Source organism: Oncorhynchus clarkii, chromosome 6, assembly GCF_045791955.1.
Source record: "Oncorhynchus clarkii lewisi isolate Uvic-CL-2024 chromosome 6, UVic_Ocla_1.0, whole genome shotgun sequence".
Classification (NCBI taxonomy): domain Eukaryota; kingdom Metazoa; phylum Chordata; class Actinopteri; order Salmoniformes; family Salmonidae; genus Oncorhynchus; species Oncorhynchus clarkii.
The window spans coordinates 56,973,625-56,996,148 of NC_092152.1; the positions used below are offsets into that span (position 1 = coordinate 56,973,625).

General features: G+C 42.4%; 1 protein-coding gene across 2 annotated transcripts; it reads right to left on the minus strand.

The window, feature by feature from the left end:
- Positions 1-26: 26 nt before the first annotated feature.
- On the minus strand, positions 27-22,115 carry LOC139411343 (Y+L amino acid transporter 2). 2 transcript variants are annotated; one of them, XM_071157597.1, is made up of 10 exons: positions 22,025-22,115; positions 7,232-7,810; positions 6,521-6,646; positions 6,261-6,405; positions 5,545-5,668; positions 5,021-5,124; positions 2,865-2,961; positions 2,438-2,587; positions 2,084-2,267; positions 27-1,895 (listed from the first exon to the last, which is right to left on the minus strand). In XM_071157597.1, the coding sequence occupies exons 2-10, from the start codon at positions 7,731-7,733 to the stop codon at positions 1,828-1,830; spliced, it is 1,500 nt and encodes a 499-aa protein (XP_071013698.1). In that variant the 5' UTR covers positions 7,734-7,810; positions 22,025-22,115; the 3' UTR covers positions 27-1,827. The 2 variants fall into 2 exon arrangements, with proteins under 2 accessions (XP_071013698.1, XP_071013699.1); XM_071157598.1 differs by having other exon boundaries at positions 29-1,895; positions 7,232-7,806; positions 22,025-22,111.
- Positions 22,116-22,524: the final 409 nt, after the last annotated feature.

The following is a 22,524-nucleotide window of genomic DNA, read 5'->3' on the forward strand; positions in this document are numbered from 1 at the left end:
GCTGTAATGAATGAAATTATACTGCAAACTGGTTAAGAAGTTTTATTAATAAAACCAATCTTCCATGGAATTAGTATTCAACAGGCAAACTGACAGAGCCAACTCATTCCTCATATTTAACTTGTTCATGGGTAACAGCGTCTTTCATATTCACTGAATAACTATAAATATTGGCCCAGGAGATCCTTTGCTTGGTTAACTTACAGGTACAATAAAGTTAACGTTCTGTTAAATTCACTGCTGCTGCCCTAATAGGCCCATCAAGTGATCCCAACTGTTGGTAAAGCTGACATGGCCTCAGTCACCATGGTCTTTGGAGGGTTACATTTGCCGTTGCTGAGATGACAGTTGGCTATTGTACATTTTCAAAAGTAGTACAGAAGGTCTTTGTGGGTGGGATTCGGGTTTATGGATAAATAGTTTGCATACTACATTAACCTTACTAAGGTCAGTCAGCAGTTCACAGAAAAATGAGCATCTCATAACTGAAGTAACACCAGAAAGGAGGGCTGGGGAAAAAACCCCACTGAACAACCATGTAGCAGCAGATGTTGAGTCATTGGTTCCCTTTTTCCAATAAACCATCATCCATAACTCAAATGCTCCAAGAGAACAAGACCGTAGCATCACCTTTAAGAAATACATTAATATTTATGAAAACCGGTGTGTATTTGCATGTCCCTTCCGGATATGCAGACATACACTGAGTGTACAAAACATTAGGAACAACTTCCTAATATTGAGTTTTTGCCCTCAGAACAGCCTCGATTTGTCTGGCTTGAACTCTACAAGGTGCCAAAAGCATTCCACAGGGATGCTGGCCCATGTTGACTCCAATGCTTCCCACAGTTGTCTCAAGCTGGATGGATGGCCTTTTGGTGTTGGCCCATTCTTGATACGGGAAAACTTGTGTGAAAAACCCAGTAGAGTTGCAGTTGACACTCAAACCGGTGCGCCTGACAGCTACTACCATACCCCATTCAAGGACATTTAAATATTTTGGTCTTGCCAGTTCACCCTCTGAATGGCACACATGCACAACCCATGTCTCAAGAATTTAAAAAAAATCCTTATTTAACCTTTCTCATAACCATCATCTACACTGATTGAAGTGGATTTAACAGGTGACATCAATAAGGGATCATAGATTTCACCTGGACAGTCTCCTGGAAAGAGTAGGTATTCCTAATGTTTTGTACACTCAGTGTATATGTATGACAGGCACGGCATATTAAAAAGTGCATACCTATACCCTCTGACATCAAAACAACCTCTATAGGTCATTCCATCACGAGATAAGAGATGTACTGCCATCTTACATAGATCTCCAGCCTCTGAGAAGGGAGAGAACAACTCCATATGCTCTGATGTGGATCTCACCCCATACACCAGGCAAGGGACAATGATATGTCAGGAGATGGGGAGAAGTGAAACTTTGAGTAGGATAATGACGTAAGGAGAGGGGATGTCCCAGAGTACTGGCCAGATGACCATGGCTTTTCTTGGGATCTGTCCTTGCCAAATGCTTAACTTCACATGAACCATCAGGCATCAGGTTGGCGACAGTGAAAAGCAACTGGAGTCCCACACTGTCACCTCTCTATCCCTGTCTGTGCGTGTAAACGTGTGTATAGTGTCCCAAATTGTAAACTACAGACTAACATAGTAGTGAGACATTCTGGTAAAATTATTAAATATTCCCATGTCTTTGCAAAAAAAAAAAAAAAAAGGTGAATTTCCATGAGTTGGTCCCATGTGTCTGTTTGTGAATTGCAAAGGGTGGTGGGTAACATGGTGGGAACTGTGTGTCATGGTTGGGAGTGAGGTTTACCCACTGATGTCCATCTCAGTGAGCACACAGAAACAGGTGAGCTGGGTAAAGCGTGTGAAAGAACCTAGCACAGGTGAAAGAAAGAGGGTTAGCGCAATCATTAAATTACTAAAAATGAAAATACTGTTTCCACATCTTTCAATGGAAACATGTTCAACTATCATACAAGACAGGAATATATATATAAATAAAAATCCATCCTCATTTGGAAACAGGCTGAGGAAAGGGTCTTATTGAGAGAGGATAACTCACGTAGTAACTTGGTAATGTAGGGTGGGCGTTTGGACTCGGGCAGATGGATGCCCAGGAAGTAGACCGGCACTCCGGAGAGGGCAATGGCGATGCCAATGAGAGAGTTGATGGTGTCACTGTACAGTGGCACTGCCACGAGGAACACAGTGCAACAACAGAAGATGATGGGGTACAACAGGGTCAACTGCACACAGGAACACATAGGCACAGACATGGAAGGAAGAAGGAAGGAGAAAATAACATTAATTGTTGCCTTACATGCAACTACGTGTCTTCCAAGAGATTTGATATTTAGTCTATTAATTTATAAAGTATGCACATATTAGTTCACAAGTGAGACAGTCAAGTTCTCACCTTGAGTGGTCTGGGTCTGTCTGGTTCCTTCCAGCGCAGGTAGATCTGCCCGGCGATAGACAGACCCATAAAGAACCAGTAGCTGAAGCTGTAGTAGTTGATCAGCTGGAAGACATCCTCTACAGTCAGGTAAACCAAGGCCATGGCACACTGTGGATACACAACAACAACAACAAAGAAGACACTGGTCAACAGAGGCAGGACGTATGACTCACCAGCAGGGAGAGACATGGCTCATCAGCATCATCCACACCAGATAGTTAGGAAGCTGCACTGGGCATGTCCATCCACCAGGTGTCAGCACTGACAGCAGCTTTGAGTTGATGTGGACAGTGTAGATGTTTCTACTTTGTTTGTTTAGCATTACAGTTGATGAAATTGTTCTAAAGTGTGCAATGTAAGTGATGTAAGGAAAGGGGGCGCTTACGTTGAAGAGCAGAGCAGGGACAGGAGTATACCTCTCCGCATGAATCATTGATAAGGCGTCCGGGAGGTGACCTTCACGAGCACCCACGAAGAACAGCCTGCCAACGGCAGAGGTATCACTTAGTGCTGAGCGATTAGTGTTTTTTGTTTTGGTCGGTTCAGTTTCGTATAGATTTTTTTTTACATTAAATGCACTATGCATTATGTGGGTTGAACACCACAGAATAAAACAATTAATACAAGTCCCATGATGGTAGTGACTGCCCATTACTGCTTATCAATTATTAAAATCAGTTATTCACATTATTTTACTTAATAAAATATTTCAGTTGTTTTATTTGATTCCAAGTCATCTCAAATCGAGCTGCTGCCTATGCAGACTGACAAAATCACAATTGTAATAGTTCTTCTAAGTAAATAAGGGTTTACTTTTATGACTGCTAAATACCAAACTATCAATCACTTTTGATAATGTATTTTCAGGTAGAGATACCGCGAAGCAACTGCTCTCTACCCCTTTCGACTGCGCCTCTTCTGTCTCTTCTCTCCCTCTCCGTGGTCATTGTAGATAATTATCACGTTTTCTGCGCCAAACTATGTAGAACATTGGCCTACTGGTAACTACAACTCACTGCTACGTCACACAGTCCAGGCATGATCTGAAATTATGACTAGTGAAACTGCAGCCAATGTGTGCATTGAGCTCACAGGAAGAAGAAAAAAAAAACGAAAAAAAAAACGAACAAAATGGAATTCAAATAATTGAACAGATGTCGGTCAATTAGTTATTTTTCAAACAACTGACATTTCGGTTAATCACTCAGCACTAGCAGCCACTAGAGCATCTGGACAACATAATGGTAAATCTGTGGCACACAGCATACACTGTGGAATTGGCTATTTCAGCCACACCCATTGCTCACAGATGTATAAAATCGAGCACACAGCGATGCAATCTCCATAGACAAACATTGGCAGTAGAATGGCCTTACTGAAGAGCTCAGTGACTTTCAACATGCACTGTCATAAGATGCCATCTTTCCAACAAGTCAGTAGGTCAACTTTCTACCCTGCTAGAGCTGCCCCAGTCAACTGTAAGTGTTATTGTGAAGTGAAAATGTCTAGGAGCAGCAACAGCTCAGCCGTCTGTCCTCAGTTGCAACACTTATTACTGAGTTCCAAACTGCTTCTGGAAGCAACATCAGCAAAATAACTGTTAGTCGGGAGCTTCATGAAATGGGTTTCCATGGCCGAGCAGCCACACACAAGCCTAAGATCACCATACTCAATTCCAAGCGTCGGCTGGAGTGGTGTAAACCTCGGCGCCATTGGACTCTGGAGCAGTGGAAACGCGTTCTCTGGGGTGATGAATCACGCTTCACCAACTGGCAGTCCAACAGACAAATCTGGGCATTTGCAGATGCCAGGAGAACACTACCTCCCCGAATGCGTAGTGCCAACTTTAACATTTGGTGAAGGAAGAATAATGGTCTGGGGCTGTTTTTCATGGTATAGGTTAGGACCCTTAGTTCCAGTGAAGGGAAATCTTAATGCTACGGCATACAATGACATTCTAGACGATTCTGTGCTTCCAACATTGTGGCAACAGTTTCAAGAAGGCCCTTTCCTGTTTAAACATGACAATGCCCCCATGCACAAAGCGAGGTCCATACAGAAATGGTTTCTCGAGATCGGTGTGGAAGAACTTGACTGACCTGCACAGAGCCCTGACCTCAATGAACACCTTTGAGATAAATTGAAACGCTGACTACGAGCCAGGCCTAACATCAGTGCCCAACCTCACTAATGTTCTTGAGGCTAAATGGCTGTAAGTCCCAGCAATGTTCCAACATCTAGTGGAAAGCCTTCCCAGAAGAGTGGAGGCTGTTATGGCAGGAAATGGGGGGCCGACTCCATATTAATGCCCCTGTTTTTGGAACGAGACGTTCGACGAGCAGGTGTCCACATACTTTTAGTGTACCTCCATAGCCATTACCAGAAAACAACTCCAGCTGGTGTTTATTATAGAAGGTCACTGTAAAAACCATCGGAGTACAACATAACCAGATGGAACATGAAATCGAGGCCTTAGACTGAACAGCAAGACCATAAAGCTTAGGGCAATGTATGGGAGAGCGAGCGTGTCATAGGATTTACCTGGATGCGGCGATAATAGATGAGTTTAGCCCTCCGTAACAGGACAGAGCCACAGCGATGGGGATGGTCCAGCTCATCACTCCCAGAGTGTGGTCCGCAAATGTCTACAGAGGAGAAGATAAAACATATTTCACACAGGATATTTAAAAAAAAACGCACACTTTTACACATGGCTAAAGAAAGATCCATATCTAAAACGGGAGTCTGTCGGACTCCAATTAAACATCCTGACTGTCAACGGGCCAGGCGGCCCAGCCCTGACACAGTCGCCTGAGGGTGGGCAGGTGCTTATAGAAACAAAGACAAACAGGCCTAAGAACAGAACATCAACTCAATGTATACATAAAACATTTTCAAAAAACAAGCAAGGGCATTAATCGCATGGTAATTACTTCAACGTGTGGCACATTCTCGGAAATCAGAGCAGTAAGTAATCTGCCTTTCAACAGAGACCCATTGGCCCAATAAACTAAATAAAACCCATTCCATGATATAAAAGTGAGCGCTCTCAATTCTGAACTCACCACAGCCACAGCGTCACTGGCGAGGATGGCACTCATGTCCAGCACGGCGTAGTAAGCCACGTTAGTCATGATATATATGATCGTGACGATGGGCATGGAGATGGCAATGGACAGGGGCAGGTTCCTATGGGAACAGGGTCAAGAGGTCAAACATGATCATTCACACAGTATACGTCTCTCTTTGCTTTGGCATATACTCTAGCCGGAGTTAACTTGCTTAAACAAAACAGTGCAACATGGTGGTACATGTCAATGGCGATAATGTGTGAACGTACATACGGTAGGTTCTACTTTGGAATAACACCCAGCTGCCAGCAATCACTATGGAACTCCATTATCTACCACTGCATTCACACATCCTTGTTACCAAAGCTTCCTCCAATTAGTAATGGAACCCAGTTACCGTTCTAGCAGGGGAGCGGAGCAGTTGGTCTAGTTACGGCAGGGTAGCCTAGTGGTTAGAGCGTTGGACTAGTAACCGGAAGGTTGCGAGTTCAAACCCCCGAGCTGACAAGGTACAAATCTGTCGTTCTGCCCCTGAACAGGCAGTTAACCCACTGTTCCCAGGCCGTCATTGAAAATAAGAATTTGTTCTTAACTGACTTGCCTGGTTAAATAAAGGTAAAATAAAAAATAAAATAAAAAATTACTGACAGACTATAGAGGCGGAAATCAAGCGGTATGTTTGGTACGTGTAGCCAGGACGTCATGAGTACCTCTCTGGGTCCTTGATCTCCTCGGTAACAAAGTTGAGTGTGTCCCAGCCCGAGTAGGAGAACAGAGCAGAGTACAGGGCCAAGGCAATGTCTCCTGGGTCTGTGGAAGAGCCCTGGAATGACGCCTCAAAGTTCACGGTGTATCCTGAGAGGAGGCAGACAATAATTACTATACAACCTCTCATGCAATGGGATTAAAAACCGGATACGAAAATGAATCAACCGTAATGTGTTGGCAGCAGTGTTACAGTGTCACTGACCTTGGCATAGTTTCACTACGCCTGTGATGATGATGACGATGAGGGCAAGAACTTTGGCGTAAGTGAAGACATCCTGCACCCTGGTGCCCCACTTCACGTAGGCCGAGTTGATGAATGTCAGCAAACCTAGGGCCAACCAAAGACAGGAGTGTTCACACAACATCAGAAGACTAGTACTTAGCAGAGGACTGTTATAGATCAAAGACCAAATATTTTTACTGTGCTGTGAGAGTCTTTTAAAATCACAGAGCACTCATTCAATTAGTTACATGTTACAATTCACAGGTCACATGAAGAGAGGACTCGAAGCTTCTTAACTCAAGAGTAGTTCTGCCCTGCCCTGTTCTGTTGGGCTGCTGTCTGTACAGATGCACAGCGCAGTGAGTGCACACGCATGCATGAAAACAGTTAGTGTATCAGTTAATCAGTTAATGTACCCTGTAACGCAGGAACAGTATGTACTAATTCTGCCTGTTGAAGTCACGTAGCGTTACTGAAATGGGTATGAGGTAGGAAGGTACTGGAAAACCTGAAGAGCAAGTCCTACTAAGAGCAATTTGAGAGCGTTCTAAGTTACTCAACTGGAATTAAACGGTCTGCTAATGTCCTATTTGCATTTTCAGAGTGTCCTTTGATCCTTCGTTTGCCATTCGTGAGAGAAGGATAAAGTGAAGCAGAGAGTGCCTAAGCGCGTCATAAGGGTTTACTCACATATGCAGGCGGCTGCGATGAGGCGCGAAGCTGAGTAGGGTGGCTCACACGTGGGGAAGAGCGGCTGCACCAGGTAGTTAGCGAACGTTATGGCGATGACCGCCTGACTGGTGGGCTCAATGATGAGCAGTGATGTCCACAGGCGAATAAAGGCAATGAATGGACCAAAGGATTCCAGGATATAGGCATAGCTGGCCCCGGACTTGGTGATGGTGGTGCCCAGCTCTGCGTAACACAGAGCGCCGACCACTGAGAATATTCCACCGACGGCCCAGATGACCAGCGACAGGCCGTAGGAGGCGCTGTAGATGAGCACGCCCTTGGGAGACACGAAGATGCCCGAGCCAATCATGTTGCCTACGATGAGGCTGACTCCGTTGAGCAGGGAGATCTCCTTCTTCATCTGCATGCTTTCTTTAGCCTGCTCGGGGGCCACGGCGTCGGTGTCGTCGGGGTGCGAGGAGCTCTCGTTCAGCTTCCTGGACTCGTCCCGGTTCTCCATGCTGGGACTGTCTGGGGGCCTGGCTGGCTGGCTAGCTACTTCTGGGAAGAGGGTCCCTCTGATTGGGTGCCACCTGCCTTAAGAGACAAGAAAGGGGAAGATAGAGATAGAGATAGAGATAAAGATAGAGAGAGAGAGAGAGAGAGAGAGAACTGGCGTAGCTAATGCCTCTGAAGCAGGCAGAGAGCGTGGAGTGGTCTAATCCAAATGTATTCCATCTACTCTCTAGACCCACTCCCTGGTGTAGCAAACACACCCACAGCTCTGTGGGCCAATGCGCCCATCATCTCACACCTATGTCTAAATTGTATTACTTTTTATTTAAGAAATTATTTTGACAATAACCCAATTGCATCGTCTATGGCAATGTTTGACAGCCATCGTCGATGTTGACGACATTGCGATGTCACAAAACAACAGGTTTAGTCTATTTGAATTTGTGCATTTTATATAAAAGTCAACAGATACATTATTTAGCCTATAACAATCTTTAACACTTGAATGAACATTGATTTAGGCAACAAAAAAACAAAACAAATAGGCCTATTTTGCCTGTCAAACTGTAAAAATCCTTTCATATAGGCCTCCAAATTAGAGAATAAATAAAGTAGCCTAAACACAATAAGTACAAAAATAACCCAAATTAGAGAATAAATAAAGTAGCCTAAACACAATAAGTACAAAAATAACCTAAATTAGAGAATAAATAAAGTAGCCTAAACACAATAAGTACAAAAATAACCCAAATTAGAGAATAAATAAAGTAGCCTAAACACAATAAGTACAAAAATAACCCAAATTAGTGAATAAATAAAGTAGCCTAAACACAATAAGTACAAAAATAACCCAAATTAGAGAATAAATAAAGTAGCCTAAACACAATAAGTACAAAAATAACCTAAATTAGAGAATAAATAAAGTAGCCTAAACACAATAAGTACAAAAATAACCCAAATTAGTGAATAAATAAAGTAGCCTAAACACAATAAGTACAAAAATAACCCAAATTAGAGAATAAATAAAGTAGCCTAAACACAATAAGTACAAAAATAACCCAAATTAGTGAATAAATAAAGTAGCCTAAACACAATAAGTACAAAAATAACCCAAATTAGAGAATAAATAAAGTAGCCTAAACACAATAAGTACAAAAATAACCTAAATTAGAGAATAAATAAAGTAGCCTAAACACAATAAGTACAAAAATAACCCAAATTAGTGAATAAATAAAGTAGCCTAAACACAATAAGTACAAAAATAACCCAAATTAGAGAATAAATAAAGTAGCCTAAACACAATAAGTACAAAAATAACCCAAATTAGAGAATAAATAAAGTAGCCTAAACACAATAAGTACAAAAATAACCCAAATTAGTGCAAAAAAAAACGGTGCAAATAAATCATTCAAGGTTTGACAGAATATTCCAGCCTATCCTATAGGCTATGTCTTTCGATTAAGATTAATCTGGATTTGAATGAAAAAAATGAAATTGAAAAAAGTGTAATGAGTTTTTTTTTTTTACCATGTCTTAGGCCCCATAAAAGGTTTCTGGCGAGGAACACCAGCATGTCCACCCAGTGGCGAACTCAGCAGGATGACGGACTTGTAAATACTTAGCCCAGAGTATTTTTTTTTATACAAGAGTAATAAAGGTCTAGTTCACTCATTTTGTGGGGGGACCCTCACACCCCTACTTCCCACAGCTATGCTGATATGAGTATTTTTAAATGGACAATAGTACATGGTCCAACCAAAATGCAGCCTAGACTAAACCTTTAAATAGGTTTAACACCGTTTAGGCCTAGCAATGTGTCCTTTACATATTTTGGTTCTTCCTGCCGGTCAAATGACACCTTCGTGTGCACCCCCAAGAGAGAAAAAAAAAAAGATACGATTGAATCTCCACAATATTTGGACAGGAGGATGGGACGATGTGTCACTCCAGACATCTGCCAACCCTAAAGTGATGCGTTTGTGTTGTCCAATCTACATGGGTAGTAGGTGAGTCAGAAAAATAATGTCAGGGCTCTCCACAAGATCTTTAAAAAAAAAGAAAAAAGTTCCTTTTTCAGGACACTGTCTGTCAAAGATAATTCATAAAAATCCAAATAACTTCACAGATCTTCATTGTAAAAGGGTTTAAACACTGTTTCCCATGCTTGTTCAATGAACCATAAACAATTAATGAACATGCACCTGTGGAACAGTCGTTAAGACACTAACAGTTTACAGACGGTAGACAATGAAGGTCACAGTTATGAAAACTTAGGACACTAAAGAGGCCTTCTACCGACTCTGAAAAACACCAAAAGAAAGATGCACAGGGTCCCTGCTCATCTGCGTGAATGTGCCTTAGGCATGCTGCAAGGAGGCATGAGGACTGTAGCTGTGGCCAGGGCAATAAATTGCAATGTCCGTACTGTGAAACGCCTAAGACAGCGCTACAGGGAGGCAGTGGCAGACCACGTGTAACAACACCTGCCAGGATCGGTACAGCCGAACATCACACCTGCGGCTCAGCTACAGGATGGCAACAACAACTACCAGAGTTACACCAGGAACGCACAATCCCTCCAGCAGTGCTCAGACTGTCCGCAATAGGCTGAGAGAGGCTGGACTGAGGGCTTGTAGGCATGTTGTAAGGCAGGTCCTCACCAGACATCACTGGCAACAACGTCACCTATGGGCACAAACCCACCGTTGCTGGACCAGACAGGACTGGCAAAAAGTGCTCTTCACTGACGAGTCGCAGTTTTGTCTCACCAGGGGTGATGGGTCGGATTCATGTTTATCATACACCGAAGCCTGTACTCTGGAGAGGGATCGATTTGGAGGTGGAGGGTCCGTCATGGTCTGGGGCAGTGTGTCACAGCATCATCGGACTGATGATTTGTTCATTGCAGGCAATCAACGCTGTGCATTACAAGGAAGACATCCTCCTCCCTCATGTGGTACCCTTCCTGCAGGCTCATCCTGACATGACCCTCCAGCATGACAATGCCACCAGCCATACTGCTCATTCTGTACGTGATTTCCTGCAAGACATAAATGTCAGTGTTCTGCCATGGCCAGCGAAGAGCCCAGATGTCAATCCCATTGAGCACGTCAGGGACCTGTTGGATTGGAGGGTGAGGGCTAGGGCCATTCCCCCAAGAAATGTCCAGGAACTTGCAGGTGCCTTGGTGGAAGAGCGGGGAAACACCTCACAGCAAGAACTGGCAAATCTGGTGCAGTCCATGAGGATGAGATACACTGCAGTACTTAATGCAGCTGGTGGCCACACCAGATACTGACTGTTACTTTTGATTAATGTGTCCCTTTGTTCAGGGACACATTATTCCATTTCTGTTAGTCACATGTCTGTGGAACTTGTTCAGTTTATGTCTCAGTTGGTGAATCTTGTTATGTTTGTACAAATATTTACACATGTTAAGTTTGCTGAAAATAAACACAGTTGACAGTGAGAGGACGTTTCTTTTTTTGCTGTTTATATACATTTTACGGACACGAGGTATTTCATAATCGTTGTTTTTTAATCCCATCCTTTAATCCCATCAACCCCTTCCATCCATCTCTGAATCTGTAATGTTTGAATTTCCCACTAATTACATAACAATTAAAAACATTATTGCGGCCAGCCTGCATTCTAAATAGCAGCATTGCGATACCGTAGGCCTGTAACTACGTGAAACATAAACGTTAGGCTTAACATTAGAAAATGACGACCAATTAAATCAAATAAACATGTACCCATTAAAGCAAAGCTATAGGCTACTTCAAGCCCTAGCACCACAAACTGATAGGCAGCAGCGTAGACGTCACAATTTCAGATCCATGGTGAGCGATCGGTAGTCTATACTTTGAGTGGCTGACGCAAACTCTAACCTGAGAAACTGCGCTATGCCAGTCGGCCCACTCATGGGCTGCATTCCGAAACACTTAAAAAAGACACACCCTATTCCCTTAGGCCTCAAATTGAATTATGGGGTGTTTCATGCCCTCGAAGTGAACATAATTGTACACTTGTAAACTCCGTTAAAAACGAGGGCTGAGGGGCTTACGTTAAAAACGGACGAAAAATACGGCCGCGGGAATTCCCCCAAGGGCATAGAACAGTGTGTTTAGGGCCGAAGGCGGTCTACTTTGAGTTGTTTGAAATGCAGTCATGGTATGTATGATAACATCACATCCTGGCTCTTAATGCCCTCTACAGTGCAGTCAGTGCTGGGGCAGGGCTGTACATTCCATGTGATGAATGTGTGAAATGCATAAAAATAAATGCGCTTAACTGATTGCGTCAATGAGGACAAATATCTCTGATATAACTGCACTCTGTCAATAACTAGGCATGACTTATTCTACGATTATACCATCTGCTTGTCAAGAGATTGACAATATGCTTGGCCTATCATGAGGGTGTCTGTGTGAGTTAGAAGTAACATTAGCGGAAAATGGCTAACCTTGGCTGTAGGCAGTTATAATGAGTTGCGGGAGACGCATACAGAACATAGTGTAGAGAACAAACACTCTTTTGTTAGATAACAGGAGCCAGGTGTGTAATAACTGTATCGAGAGTATGAGCGCATAGATATTCTACACAGCTACAATGCCTGACCGCTGAAGCGCCTAGGGGGCTGGGACCAGCTCGTGCGCCAACAATCAACGATAGGCTGAGTGAGTTTAAACCACGCCCAGTCTCTACTCTGACAGGACGGCTCGGAAGCAGGAACTACTTCTGTCAGAGTATATTATAATAACTTTGTCAGGAACAAGTCAGTTCTCTGTTCTACCCTGTGTGGTGTTACAGCGGACCCGTGTATACGAAAATTGCATTTACCACTTATTGCTTAGCTAATAAAAAAGTACATAGTTTACAATCGGTGACTCAGTGTCATATTTATCCTGATACCAGATTCGATTGACGCAACCCTTAACAGTAACCAAAAGGTTGCAAGTTAAAATCCCCGAGCTGACAAGGTACACATCTGTTGTTCTGCCCCTCAACAGGCAGTTAACCCACTGTGCCGTCATTGAACATAAGAATTTGTTCTTAACGGACTTGCCTAGTTAAATAAAAAGTTTTTTTTTTTAAATGTATTTTTAAATTAAGCATAATTACTTTTTACCATATCATTTTGATGAAGACAGGTGAGAGGTAAACAGACTTCTTTGAATGAAATTAAATGTATGAATTGCTCAGAAAGGTAACGTGAGTGTAAGGGTGGGAGCCCCATGCAGCCCCATGTGCTGAAAGTGAGCGCCTTTAATTCCTGCCCTACTTTCTAGGAAACCTTCAAATACAGTGCCATGTAAAGTTCGCTCTTCCAGGAATAGAGTTGCCATATTTGCATGGGACGGTCTGCAATATTCCCTCTAAACTGCGCAGGCACGCAGCTCCCCTCAGACTAACACGACAAAGAAATATCAGCACGATATTGAATTTCACTCAACTTTTCCCCTTTGGTTAACACCGTCAACATATCGCTCAACTGAGATGATTGTGGACTTCAGGAAACAGCAGAGGGAACATCCCCCTATCCATATCGATGGAACAGTAGTGGAGAGGGTAGTATGTGAAGTTCCTCGGCATACACATCACAGACAAACTGAATTGGTCCACCCACACAGACAGCATCGTGAAGAAGGCGCAGCAGCGCCTCTTCAACCTCAGGAGGCTGAAGAAAGTTGGCTTGTCACCAAAAGCACTCACAAACTTCTACAGATGCACAATCGAGAGCATCCTGTCGGGCTGCATCACCGCCTGGTACGGCAACTGCTCCGCCCACAACCGTAAGGCTCTCCAGAGGGTAGTGAGGTCTGCACAACGCATCACCGGGGGCAAACTACCTCCCCTCCAGGACACCTACACCACCCGATGTCACAGGAAGGCCATAAAGATCATCAAGGACAACAACCACCCGAGCCACTGCCTGTTCACCCCGCTATCATCCAGAAGGCGAGGTCAGTACAGGTGCATCAAAGCTGGGACCGAGAGACTGAAAAACAGCTTCTATCTCAAGGCCCTCAGACTGTTAAACAGCCACCACTAACATTGAGTGGCTGCTGCCAACACACTGACTCAACTCCAGCCACTTTAATAATGGGAATTTATGGGAATTGATGTAAAATATATATCACTAGCAGCTTTAAACAATGCTACTTAATATAATAATGTTTACATACCCTACATTATTTCTCATATGTATACGTATATACTGTACTCTATATCATCTACTGCATCTTTATGTAATACATGTATCACTAGCCACTTTAAACTATGCCACTTTGTTTACATACTCATCTCATATGTATATACTGTACTCGATACCATCTACTGCATCTTGCCTATGCCGCTCTGTACCATCACTCATTCATATATCTTTATGTACATATTCTTTATCCCTTTACACTTGTGTGTATAAGGTAGTAGTTTTGGAATTGTTAGCTAGATTACTCGTTGGTTATTACTGCATTGTCGGAACTAGAAGCACAAGCATTTCGCTACACTCGCATTAACATCTGCTAACCATGTGTATGTGACAAATAAAATTTGATTTGATCTGTGGGAATTGCTCGAGTCAACCAATTAGCCACTTTCAATGTAACATACCGAAACAAAAATGAACTATGCAAGACTTAGTATGCAAATCTAACTGCAAAATATTTTCATGTAGGTAGAGCGCATCAGAGTAGGAATCTATTGCATTGAAAGGCATGACTCAGTACTCTCACCATAACCAATCAGAGCTGTAGTAGGCCTATATGCAAATAGCCATTGATGGATCTGTGCCGTTCACTTTGAAATACCTGTTTACAGCATGAGTGGCTGAGAATAGATGAACTTGTTTTGAGATTATGTAGCCACCTATGCACATTTGTTCATATGCTTTGCTAGTTCTTGAGTTAATTGCTCAGTTATAGCTCATTTCTAGTCAACAATGGGGTAGTGGTTGCTTCCTTCAAGAGCACAAAAATGTGTGCATTGCTAGCTTTCTTTGAAAAGTTAGTCAGGTAAAGAGCTTTGTTTAATGTCTTAAAGGGGCAGTGATGTATTGAGACTGGCTACTTAACTTATTCAAGACAAAAGGCTACTAGTTTACTCCAATTAGGAGAGGGGTGGTAGGGTTAGGGGAAAATAATAAAGGAACCATAATTTGTATGATTCTCTGTAATGGGAATAATAATGCCATTTATTTTGTAAAGTGGTTTCTTGCATGAAAACAAGAACATTCAGTCACCTACTGTACTTGTCTGAAGGACAAGTGGATAAACATGTTAATGTCAAGCCCTGCATTATCCTCATGGAGTGTAGGCCTATATTGAACACCATCCATTTGCTACTGTAGACAATGACAGAACGGCTATTTCCATGTTAAAGTGTTATGGGATGCATTTTTCTCCATTGTTTTTGATGGTAGGCCACTCTGGTAGGCCTACATTAGGATCAAATAGCCACAGTAGCCTACTTGGTCACTTAAAACTAACTTAAAGCGGGTACAGCCTCAGTGTTCACACGCGCCAGAAGTTGCACTGAATTTTCACAACACTCAAGTTTGCGCTCAGCAGAGCTGAAATTTCCTGTCCTGAAAAGAAATTGAGGGAATATTGACTGTCATTCCACTAAGATATGCACTATACATGCGGACTGTGAGAGAAAAAGAGGTGTCAATATCCACATCCCCACAGGTGGTTATTTGAACCTGGAACAAAACAGGGGTTGTGTTTCTGAACTGCCCTGTCTGGAAGGGGCTCTGCTTTGGTTTCTCCTCATGAAATAATGTACAGATTCTCACACCGATGAGGTGTATACAGTATCAATGACATATCAAACCTTGGTGCTATATAATGGAATGGTTTAATTTTGAGGTATACCAGTATGGATTTTTACAATTCAGTCTATAAGGATATTTTGATACAGTGCTAAATAAATGAAAAGTTGGATAACTTCACTGCCATTTCTGTCCTATTTTGGTTGGTTTGGTTGAGTATAAAACAAATCAGAATGGAGAAAAACCATTTAAACCACTTTGAATAAAATTACATCCTAGGATCATGCTGCAGTACTCTTGAAACATATTTAGAACTTCAATTATTCAGAAAAATGAAATACCGTCAAAAGTAAAATATTGTGGACATTACATGACCAAAAGTATGTGGACACCTGCTCGTGTCAAACATGTCATTCCAAAATCATGGGCATCAATATGGAGTTGGTCCCCCCTTTGCTGCTATAACAGCCTCCACTCTTCTGAGAAGCCTTTCCACTAGATGTTGGAACATTGCTGCGGTGACTTGCACCCATTCAGCCACAAGAGCATAAGTGAAGTCGGGCACTGATGTTGGCCGATAAGGCCTGGGTCGCAGTCGGCATTCTATTTCAATATGTTCAATGGGGTTGGGCTCTGAGCAGGCCAGTCAAGTTATTCCAAACCATTTCTGTATGGACTTCGCTTTGTGCATGGGGGCATTGCCATGTTGAAACAGGAAAGGGCCTTCTTGAGACTGTTGCCACAAAGTTGGAAGCACAGAATCGTCTAGAATGTAATTGTATGCTGTAGCGTTAACATTTCCCTTCACTGCAACTAAGGGGCCTAGCCAGAAGCGTGAAAAACAGCCCCAGACCATTATTCCTCCTCCAAAAGACTAATGTTGGCACTATGCAGTCGGGCAGGCAGTGTTCTCCTGGCATCCGCCAAACCCAAATTCATCTGTCAAACTGCCAGATGGTGAAGCGTGATTCATCACTCCAGAGAACGCGTTTCCACTGCTCCAGAGTCCAATGGCGGCAAGCTTTACATTACTCTAGCTGATGCTTGGCATTGCGCATGGTGATCTTAGGCTGCTTGGCCATGGAAACCCATTTCATGAAGCTCCCGACAAACAGTTATTGTGCTGATGTTGGAAGTCGGTAGTGAATGTTGCAACCGAGGACAGACGATTTTTACACGCTACGCACTTCAGCACTCGGTGGTCCCGTTCTGTGAGCTTGGTTGGCTTACCACTACATGGCTGAGCCGTTGTTGCTCCTAGATGCTTCTACTTCACAATAACAGTACTTACAGTTGTACGGGGGCAGCTCTAGCAGGGCAGAAATTTGACGAACTGACTTGTTGTTAAGGTGGCATCCTATGACGGTGCCACGTTGAATGTCACTGAGCTCTTCAGTAATACCACTACTGTCAATGTTGGGCTATGGAGATTGCATGACTGTGTGCTCGATTTTATACAGCTGTCAGCAACAGGTGTGGCTGAAATGGCAGAATCCACTAACTTGAAGGGGTGTCCACAGATACACAAAAGTAATGTATTTTGGCCATTTCGCCCAGCACTATGGGATGGTGTATCACCCTGGAAACACCATGCCACAGCAGTACAGCCCAGTCAGCCCAGACACAACGGTGGTCGTCTTGATCACCGATGACGTTGAGACGGCCTAAATGGAGGAAGTCAAGATACCTGGCCGTGTGGTGCCAGAACAACCTCTCCCTCAAAAGTCAGACAAAGGAGTTGATCGTGGACGACAGAAAACAGAGGGCCGAGCATGCCCCTAATCACATCGACGGGGCTGTAGTGTAGACGGTAGAAAGCTTCAAGTTCCCTGGTGTCCACATCATTTAGGATCTATCATGGTCCAAACACACCAACACAGTCATGACGTGGGCACAACATCTCTTCCCCCACAGGAGGCTGAAAAGACTTTGCATGGGCTCTTAAATCCTCAGAAAGTTCTACAGCTGCACCATTGAGAGCATCTTGACTGGCTGCATCACCGCTTGGTATGGCAAATGCTCGGCATCCGACTGCAAGGTGCTACAGAGGGTAGTGTGTACGCCCCAGTACATCACTGGGGCCAGGCTCCCTGCCATCCAGGACTTCTATACCAGGCGGTGTAAGATGAAGGCCCTAAAAATAGTTGAAGACTCCAGCCACCAAAGTCGCAGTCTGTTCTCTCTGCTACCGCACAGGAAGCGGTACCTGAGTGCCAAGTCTGGGACTAAAAGTCTCCTGAACAGATTCTACCCCAAAGCCATAAGACTGCTGAAGAGGTTAATTGAATGGCTACCCGGGCTCTCTGCTTTTCAGCCTGTACATAGTACTTCAATCAATCACCCCAACTACCCCAGTACACTGACTCGGTACCAGTACTCCTTGTATATAGCCACGCTATTGTTATTTTATTGTATTACTTTTCTTTTTATCCATTTGTTAATTTTCATACTTTTTAACTGCATTGTTGGGAAAGGGATAGTAAGTAAGCGTTTCACAGTAAAGTCTACATTTGTTGTATTTGGCGCATGTGACAAATACAATTTGATTTGACAGTGGCCATGACACTGAATTAGACATTAAGTCCTGTGTTGCTGAGCGGGTATGTCCGGTCTGTGAGTCATGTTCTTATGGCACAGGGCCAGCAGATCCTCAGTGCTTTGCACTTTGAATGGCTTCTGTACTGTTACTGCTACAGGATCTGATGGCTATTGTTTTGCTCTTGTTTTTGCAAAAAGGAGTGAGTTAGTGTTGCGAGTCAATGCCTGGATATCAGAGGTTTAATTTATTCACCCTGATATAGGGCTTAGCGATATAGCCAAAATATCAAAGCACAATATTTTTCTTATCTTTGACGGTATTTGATGTTTCTGAATATTAAAAGCACAAAATATATGTTTCATGAGTAGTGCATGACAACCAATTAATTCTAAGTGGTTTAATTGGGATTTATCCATTCTGATTGTCCTAGATTGTTTGAGTATAAAACAAAGTTGACAGTGAACTAGTCCAATTTGTCCAACTTTTAATTTATTTAGCACTGTATCAAAAATAACTTTATAGACAGTATTGCAAAAAAAATACAAATATTATTGTACCGGAATGTGGATCTGTACCAGTATGCGGATCAATACCACTGTACCTTAAAATACTTATATATATATATATATATACATACATACATACATACACACACAGTGGGGCAAAAAAGTATTTAGTCAGCCACCAATTGTGCAAGTTCTCCCACTTAAAAAGATGAGAGAGGCCTGTAATTTTCATCATAGGTACACTTCAACTATGACAGACAAAATGAGAAAAAAAACGGCACATGGCCCATTCATTCTTTCCTTTACACGGATCAGTCGTCCTGGTCCCTTTGCAGAAAATCAGCCCCGAAGCATGATGTTTCCACCCCCATGCTTCACAGTAGGTATGGTGTTCTTTGGATGCAACTCAGCATTCTTTGTCCTCCAAACACGACGAGTTTTTACCAAAAGGTTCTATTTTGGTTTCATATGACATTCTCCCAATCTTCTTCTGGATCATCCAAATGCTCTCTAGCAAACTTCAGACGGGCCTGGACATGTACTGGCTTAAGCAGGGGGACATGTCTGGCACTGCAGGATTTGAGTCCCTGGCGGCGTAGTGTGTTACTGATGGTAGGCTTTGTTACTTTGGTCCCAGCTCTCTGCAGGTCATTCACTAGGTCCCCCTGTGTGGTTCTGGGATTTTTGCTCACCGTTCTTGTGATCATTTTGACCCCACGGGGTGAGATCTTGCATGGATCCCCAGATCGAGGGAGATTATCAGTGGTCTTGTATGTCTTCCATTTCCTAATAATTGCTCCCACAGTTGATTTCTTCAAACCAAGCTGCTTACCTATTGCAGATTCAGTCTTCCCAGCCTGGTGCAGGTCTACAATTCTGTTTCTGGTGTCCTTTGACAGCTCTTTGGTCTTGGCCATAGTAGAGTTTGGAGTGTGACTGAGGTTGTGGACAGGTGTCTTTTATACTGATAACAAGTTCAAACAGGTGCCATTAATACAGGTAACGAGTGGAGGACAGAGGAGCCTCTTAAAGAAGAAGTTACAGGTCTGTGGGAGCCTTGCTTGTTTGTAGGTGACCAAATACTTATTTTCCACCATAATTTGCAAATAAATTCATTAAAAATCCTACAATGTGATTTTCTGGATTTTTTTTTCTAATTTTGTCTGTCATAGTTGAAGTGTACCTATGATGAAAATTACAGGCCTCTCATCTTTTTAAGTGGGAGAACTTGCACAAGTTATATATTGAGATTAAGGTCAGTCATTACCCAGCCTTACCACCATACTCACAAGGTCTATACACAAAGGAAAGTAATGACTATGGATCTACTATATTATCAGCCTTTCTTTACAGTAAAAGTATAATTCTGGGCTGAGGCTGACCTTAATCTCTCATGGACAGACTTTGTAAACATAAATGACGCATCTCACCAATGTTCCCTCAATTTTTTTCCCTGGCACTGAGCACATTTCCGGTCTGCTGAGCGCAAGTTTGAACGTTGTGAAAATTCTGTGCAACTTCCAGCACGCATTTACTGTGAACACTGAACCCGCTTTAAGTTACAGTTTCAACAGTGGCCAAGAAGGTTGTTGTGGCTATTTGATCATAATGTAGGCCTACCATCAAAAACAAATGGAGAAAAAGGCATCCCATAACACTAACATGGAAATAGCTGTTCTGTCATTCAGTCTACAGTGGCAGCAAATGTGTGGTGTTCAATGTAGGCCCACATTCCATGAGATCTTATTAAAGGTTAAAGGCTTATCATTAACCTGTTTATCCACTTGTCCTTCAGACAAGGAGATGACTGAAAATGTGTTTGATAAAATAAAATTCATTATTATCCCTTATCATTATTATAGGGAAACAGACATATTATGCTACCCTCTGCCTATTGGCTACTTAGCTTATTCAAGACAGTCATAAAAATACAACACTGCCCTTTTAATACATAAAAAAAGCTCTTTACCTGACTCGCTTATCAAAGATGTCTAGAAATGCACACATTTTGTGCTCTTCTAGGAAGCAACCACTCCCCCATTATTGACTAGAAATTAGCTATAACTGGGATAATACCTCACTAACTAGCAAAGAATATGAACAAACGTGCACAGGTGGCTACATGCAGCTCTCGCTTTGTTATCAAAACAAGCGCATCTACTGGCAACCACTCATGCTATAAACAGTCCAGTTTAAAGTGAATGGCACAGATCCATATATCAAATCAAACTGTATTGGTCACATACACATGGTTAGCAGATGTTATTTTGAACTGTGGCACACCTTGATTGGATGTAAAATTATGCAGCACATCTAAAATGTTCCTAATTTATTTAGTGGTTATGACCTCCATCTCATCTGATCCATAATGCAATCTATTTTCTGTGACAATTTTAATGTAAATTGATTACATAGGGTTTATTTGAAATATTTTCATAGTTCCTTACTCATGATGGTCAATTTGTGTATACCCCTTTAAGAGTGTCATGCCAGAAAGAAGAAAATGTAGCTCAGGTAAAATCGGTTTGGGCAACAAATGACAAGGCCATGCTTAGTTTGTTTGTTTGGCAGGCGCTGTGGAATAGCTACAGTTAGCCCAGAGCCATATATTAAGAAATAAATAACTCTGGCTAAACCTAAATCAGATTTGCCTGTGCTAATGGTTTTCACAGACAAAGTAAAATTATACAAATTTAACAACAGCCTGAGCGCACTGGATACAGATGTAGGTAGCCATGTTCCTTTGAACGTATTATCGGACCAGCACTAGGGCGCTCAAGTCAAAATGACCTGTGCATTCCGCAAAAGTCTGCGGCACACCTAAGAGTTCCTCAAGCCACATCGGTGAACAGCGGCACACCGGTTGGAAACTACTGCTCTAACGTACTGTTACTTCACTCAAATTAAACTCAACTGTACGGTACTCTCTCTACTGTAGTGCACTTTACTGAATTCAATTAATTTAACTGGACTGTGCTGTCCAAACTTGTGAAACAGGCTTTTAAACATCCGGAAAAATAAGTATTTTAGGTGTCTTTTCAACGTAATTTAGCTTACTGGGTACATTGTTACCCTGGGGATGGTTGTCAGATTGTGACACCCCCATGCCAATTAGATGTTCGTTACCGCATGGCTTGATCTACCACATTTTTATCTTAAAATTATTACATAGCAAGCCCTGGATTTTGAGTAAACACTGTGACAACCAACCCCGGGTTCCCCTACAGGGAAATCGTGGATTTTAATTTGTAGCCTTAATGAGATTGTTTTAGAAGCAGACCAAAATCAATATCGATATGTTTACTGTAATGTCCAGTGAACCCTATGGAAACGCAAAGGACCAGTTATCTTTTCCATCTTCTTGCCAGGAAATAACAACCCCCTTTGTCCTACATGGCAGGTAGGCTGTGAATCAGGCATTTACGCGGACTAGTGAAATTAGTAACAGCTACATTCGTATCGGCTATTTGTCTTACCTTTTTATTGTTTTCTGGTTATCGCGCTAGACGACCTGCCAAGATGTGTGTATGGTTGCGGCATCCTCACTGAACACACAGCAGACTAAATTATCATAGTCACGTGACGGCGGCAATAAATGATCACGTGAGCTGTCAAATACAGTGTACTAGAACACTTGTCTATTTATTTTCTTCAAAAATAAGTTTTAAAATATACATATATACACACACACAGACTTTGTGTTCACAGTGTATTTGTTTTATTTACAACTGCACTGGACCAATAAACAAAAATGAATAAAAACAAATGACCTATAATGAATTATTCAGATTTCAAATGAAATTAATTTGGTTGGAGGAAAGTGAACTGATTCTCATTTACTGTGTAATTTATCTCACCGGTGGTAATTTGCAGGTGCCGTCAGGGTGAAAATAGCCATTCAACCAGTTTTGAAATGAGAAAACACCCACTGGGCACAGATGACAGTCGTATATTCTACATTGTTTCCACGTAATTT

Excerpts from the sequence above, each read along its gene's own strand:
- LOC139411343 (XM_071157597.1), bottom strand. The coding sequence starts at position 7,733 with ATGGAGAACCGGGACGAGTCCAGGAAGCTGAACGAGAGCTCCTCGCAC. Across the intron at positions 5,669-6,260 it reads GAGATCAAGGACCCAGAGAG|GAACCTGCCCCTGTCCATTG; the intron begins GTACTCATGACG and ends CTGTTCCCATAG. Across the intron at positions 1,896-2,083 it reads CTACATTACCAAGTTACTAC|GTTCTTTCACACGCTTTACC; the intron begins GTGAGTTATCCT and ends CACCTGTGCTAG.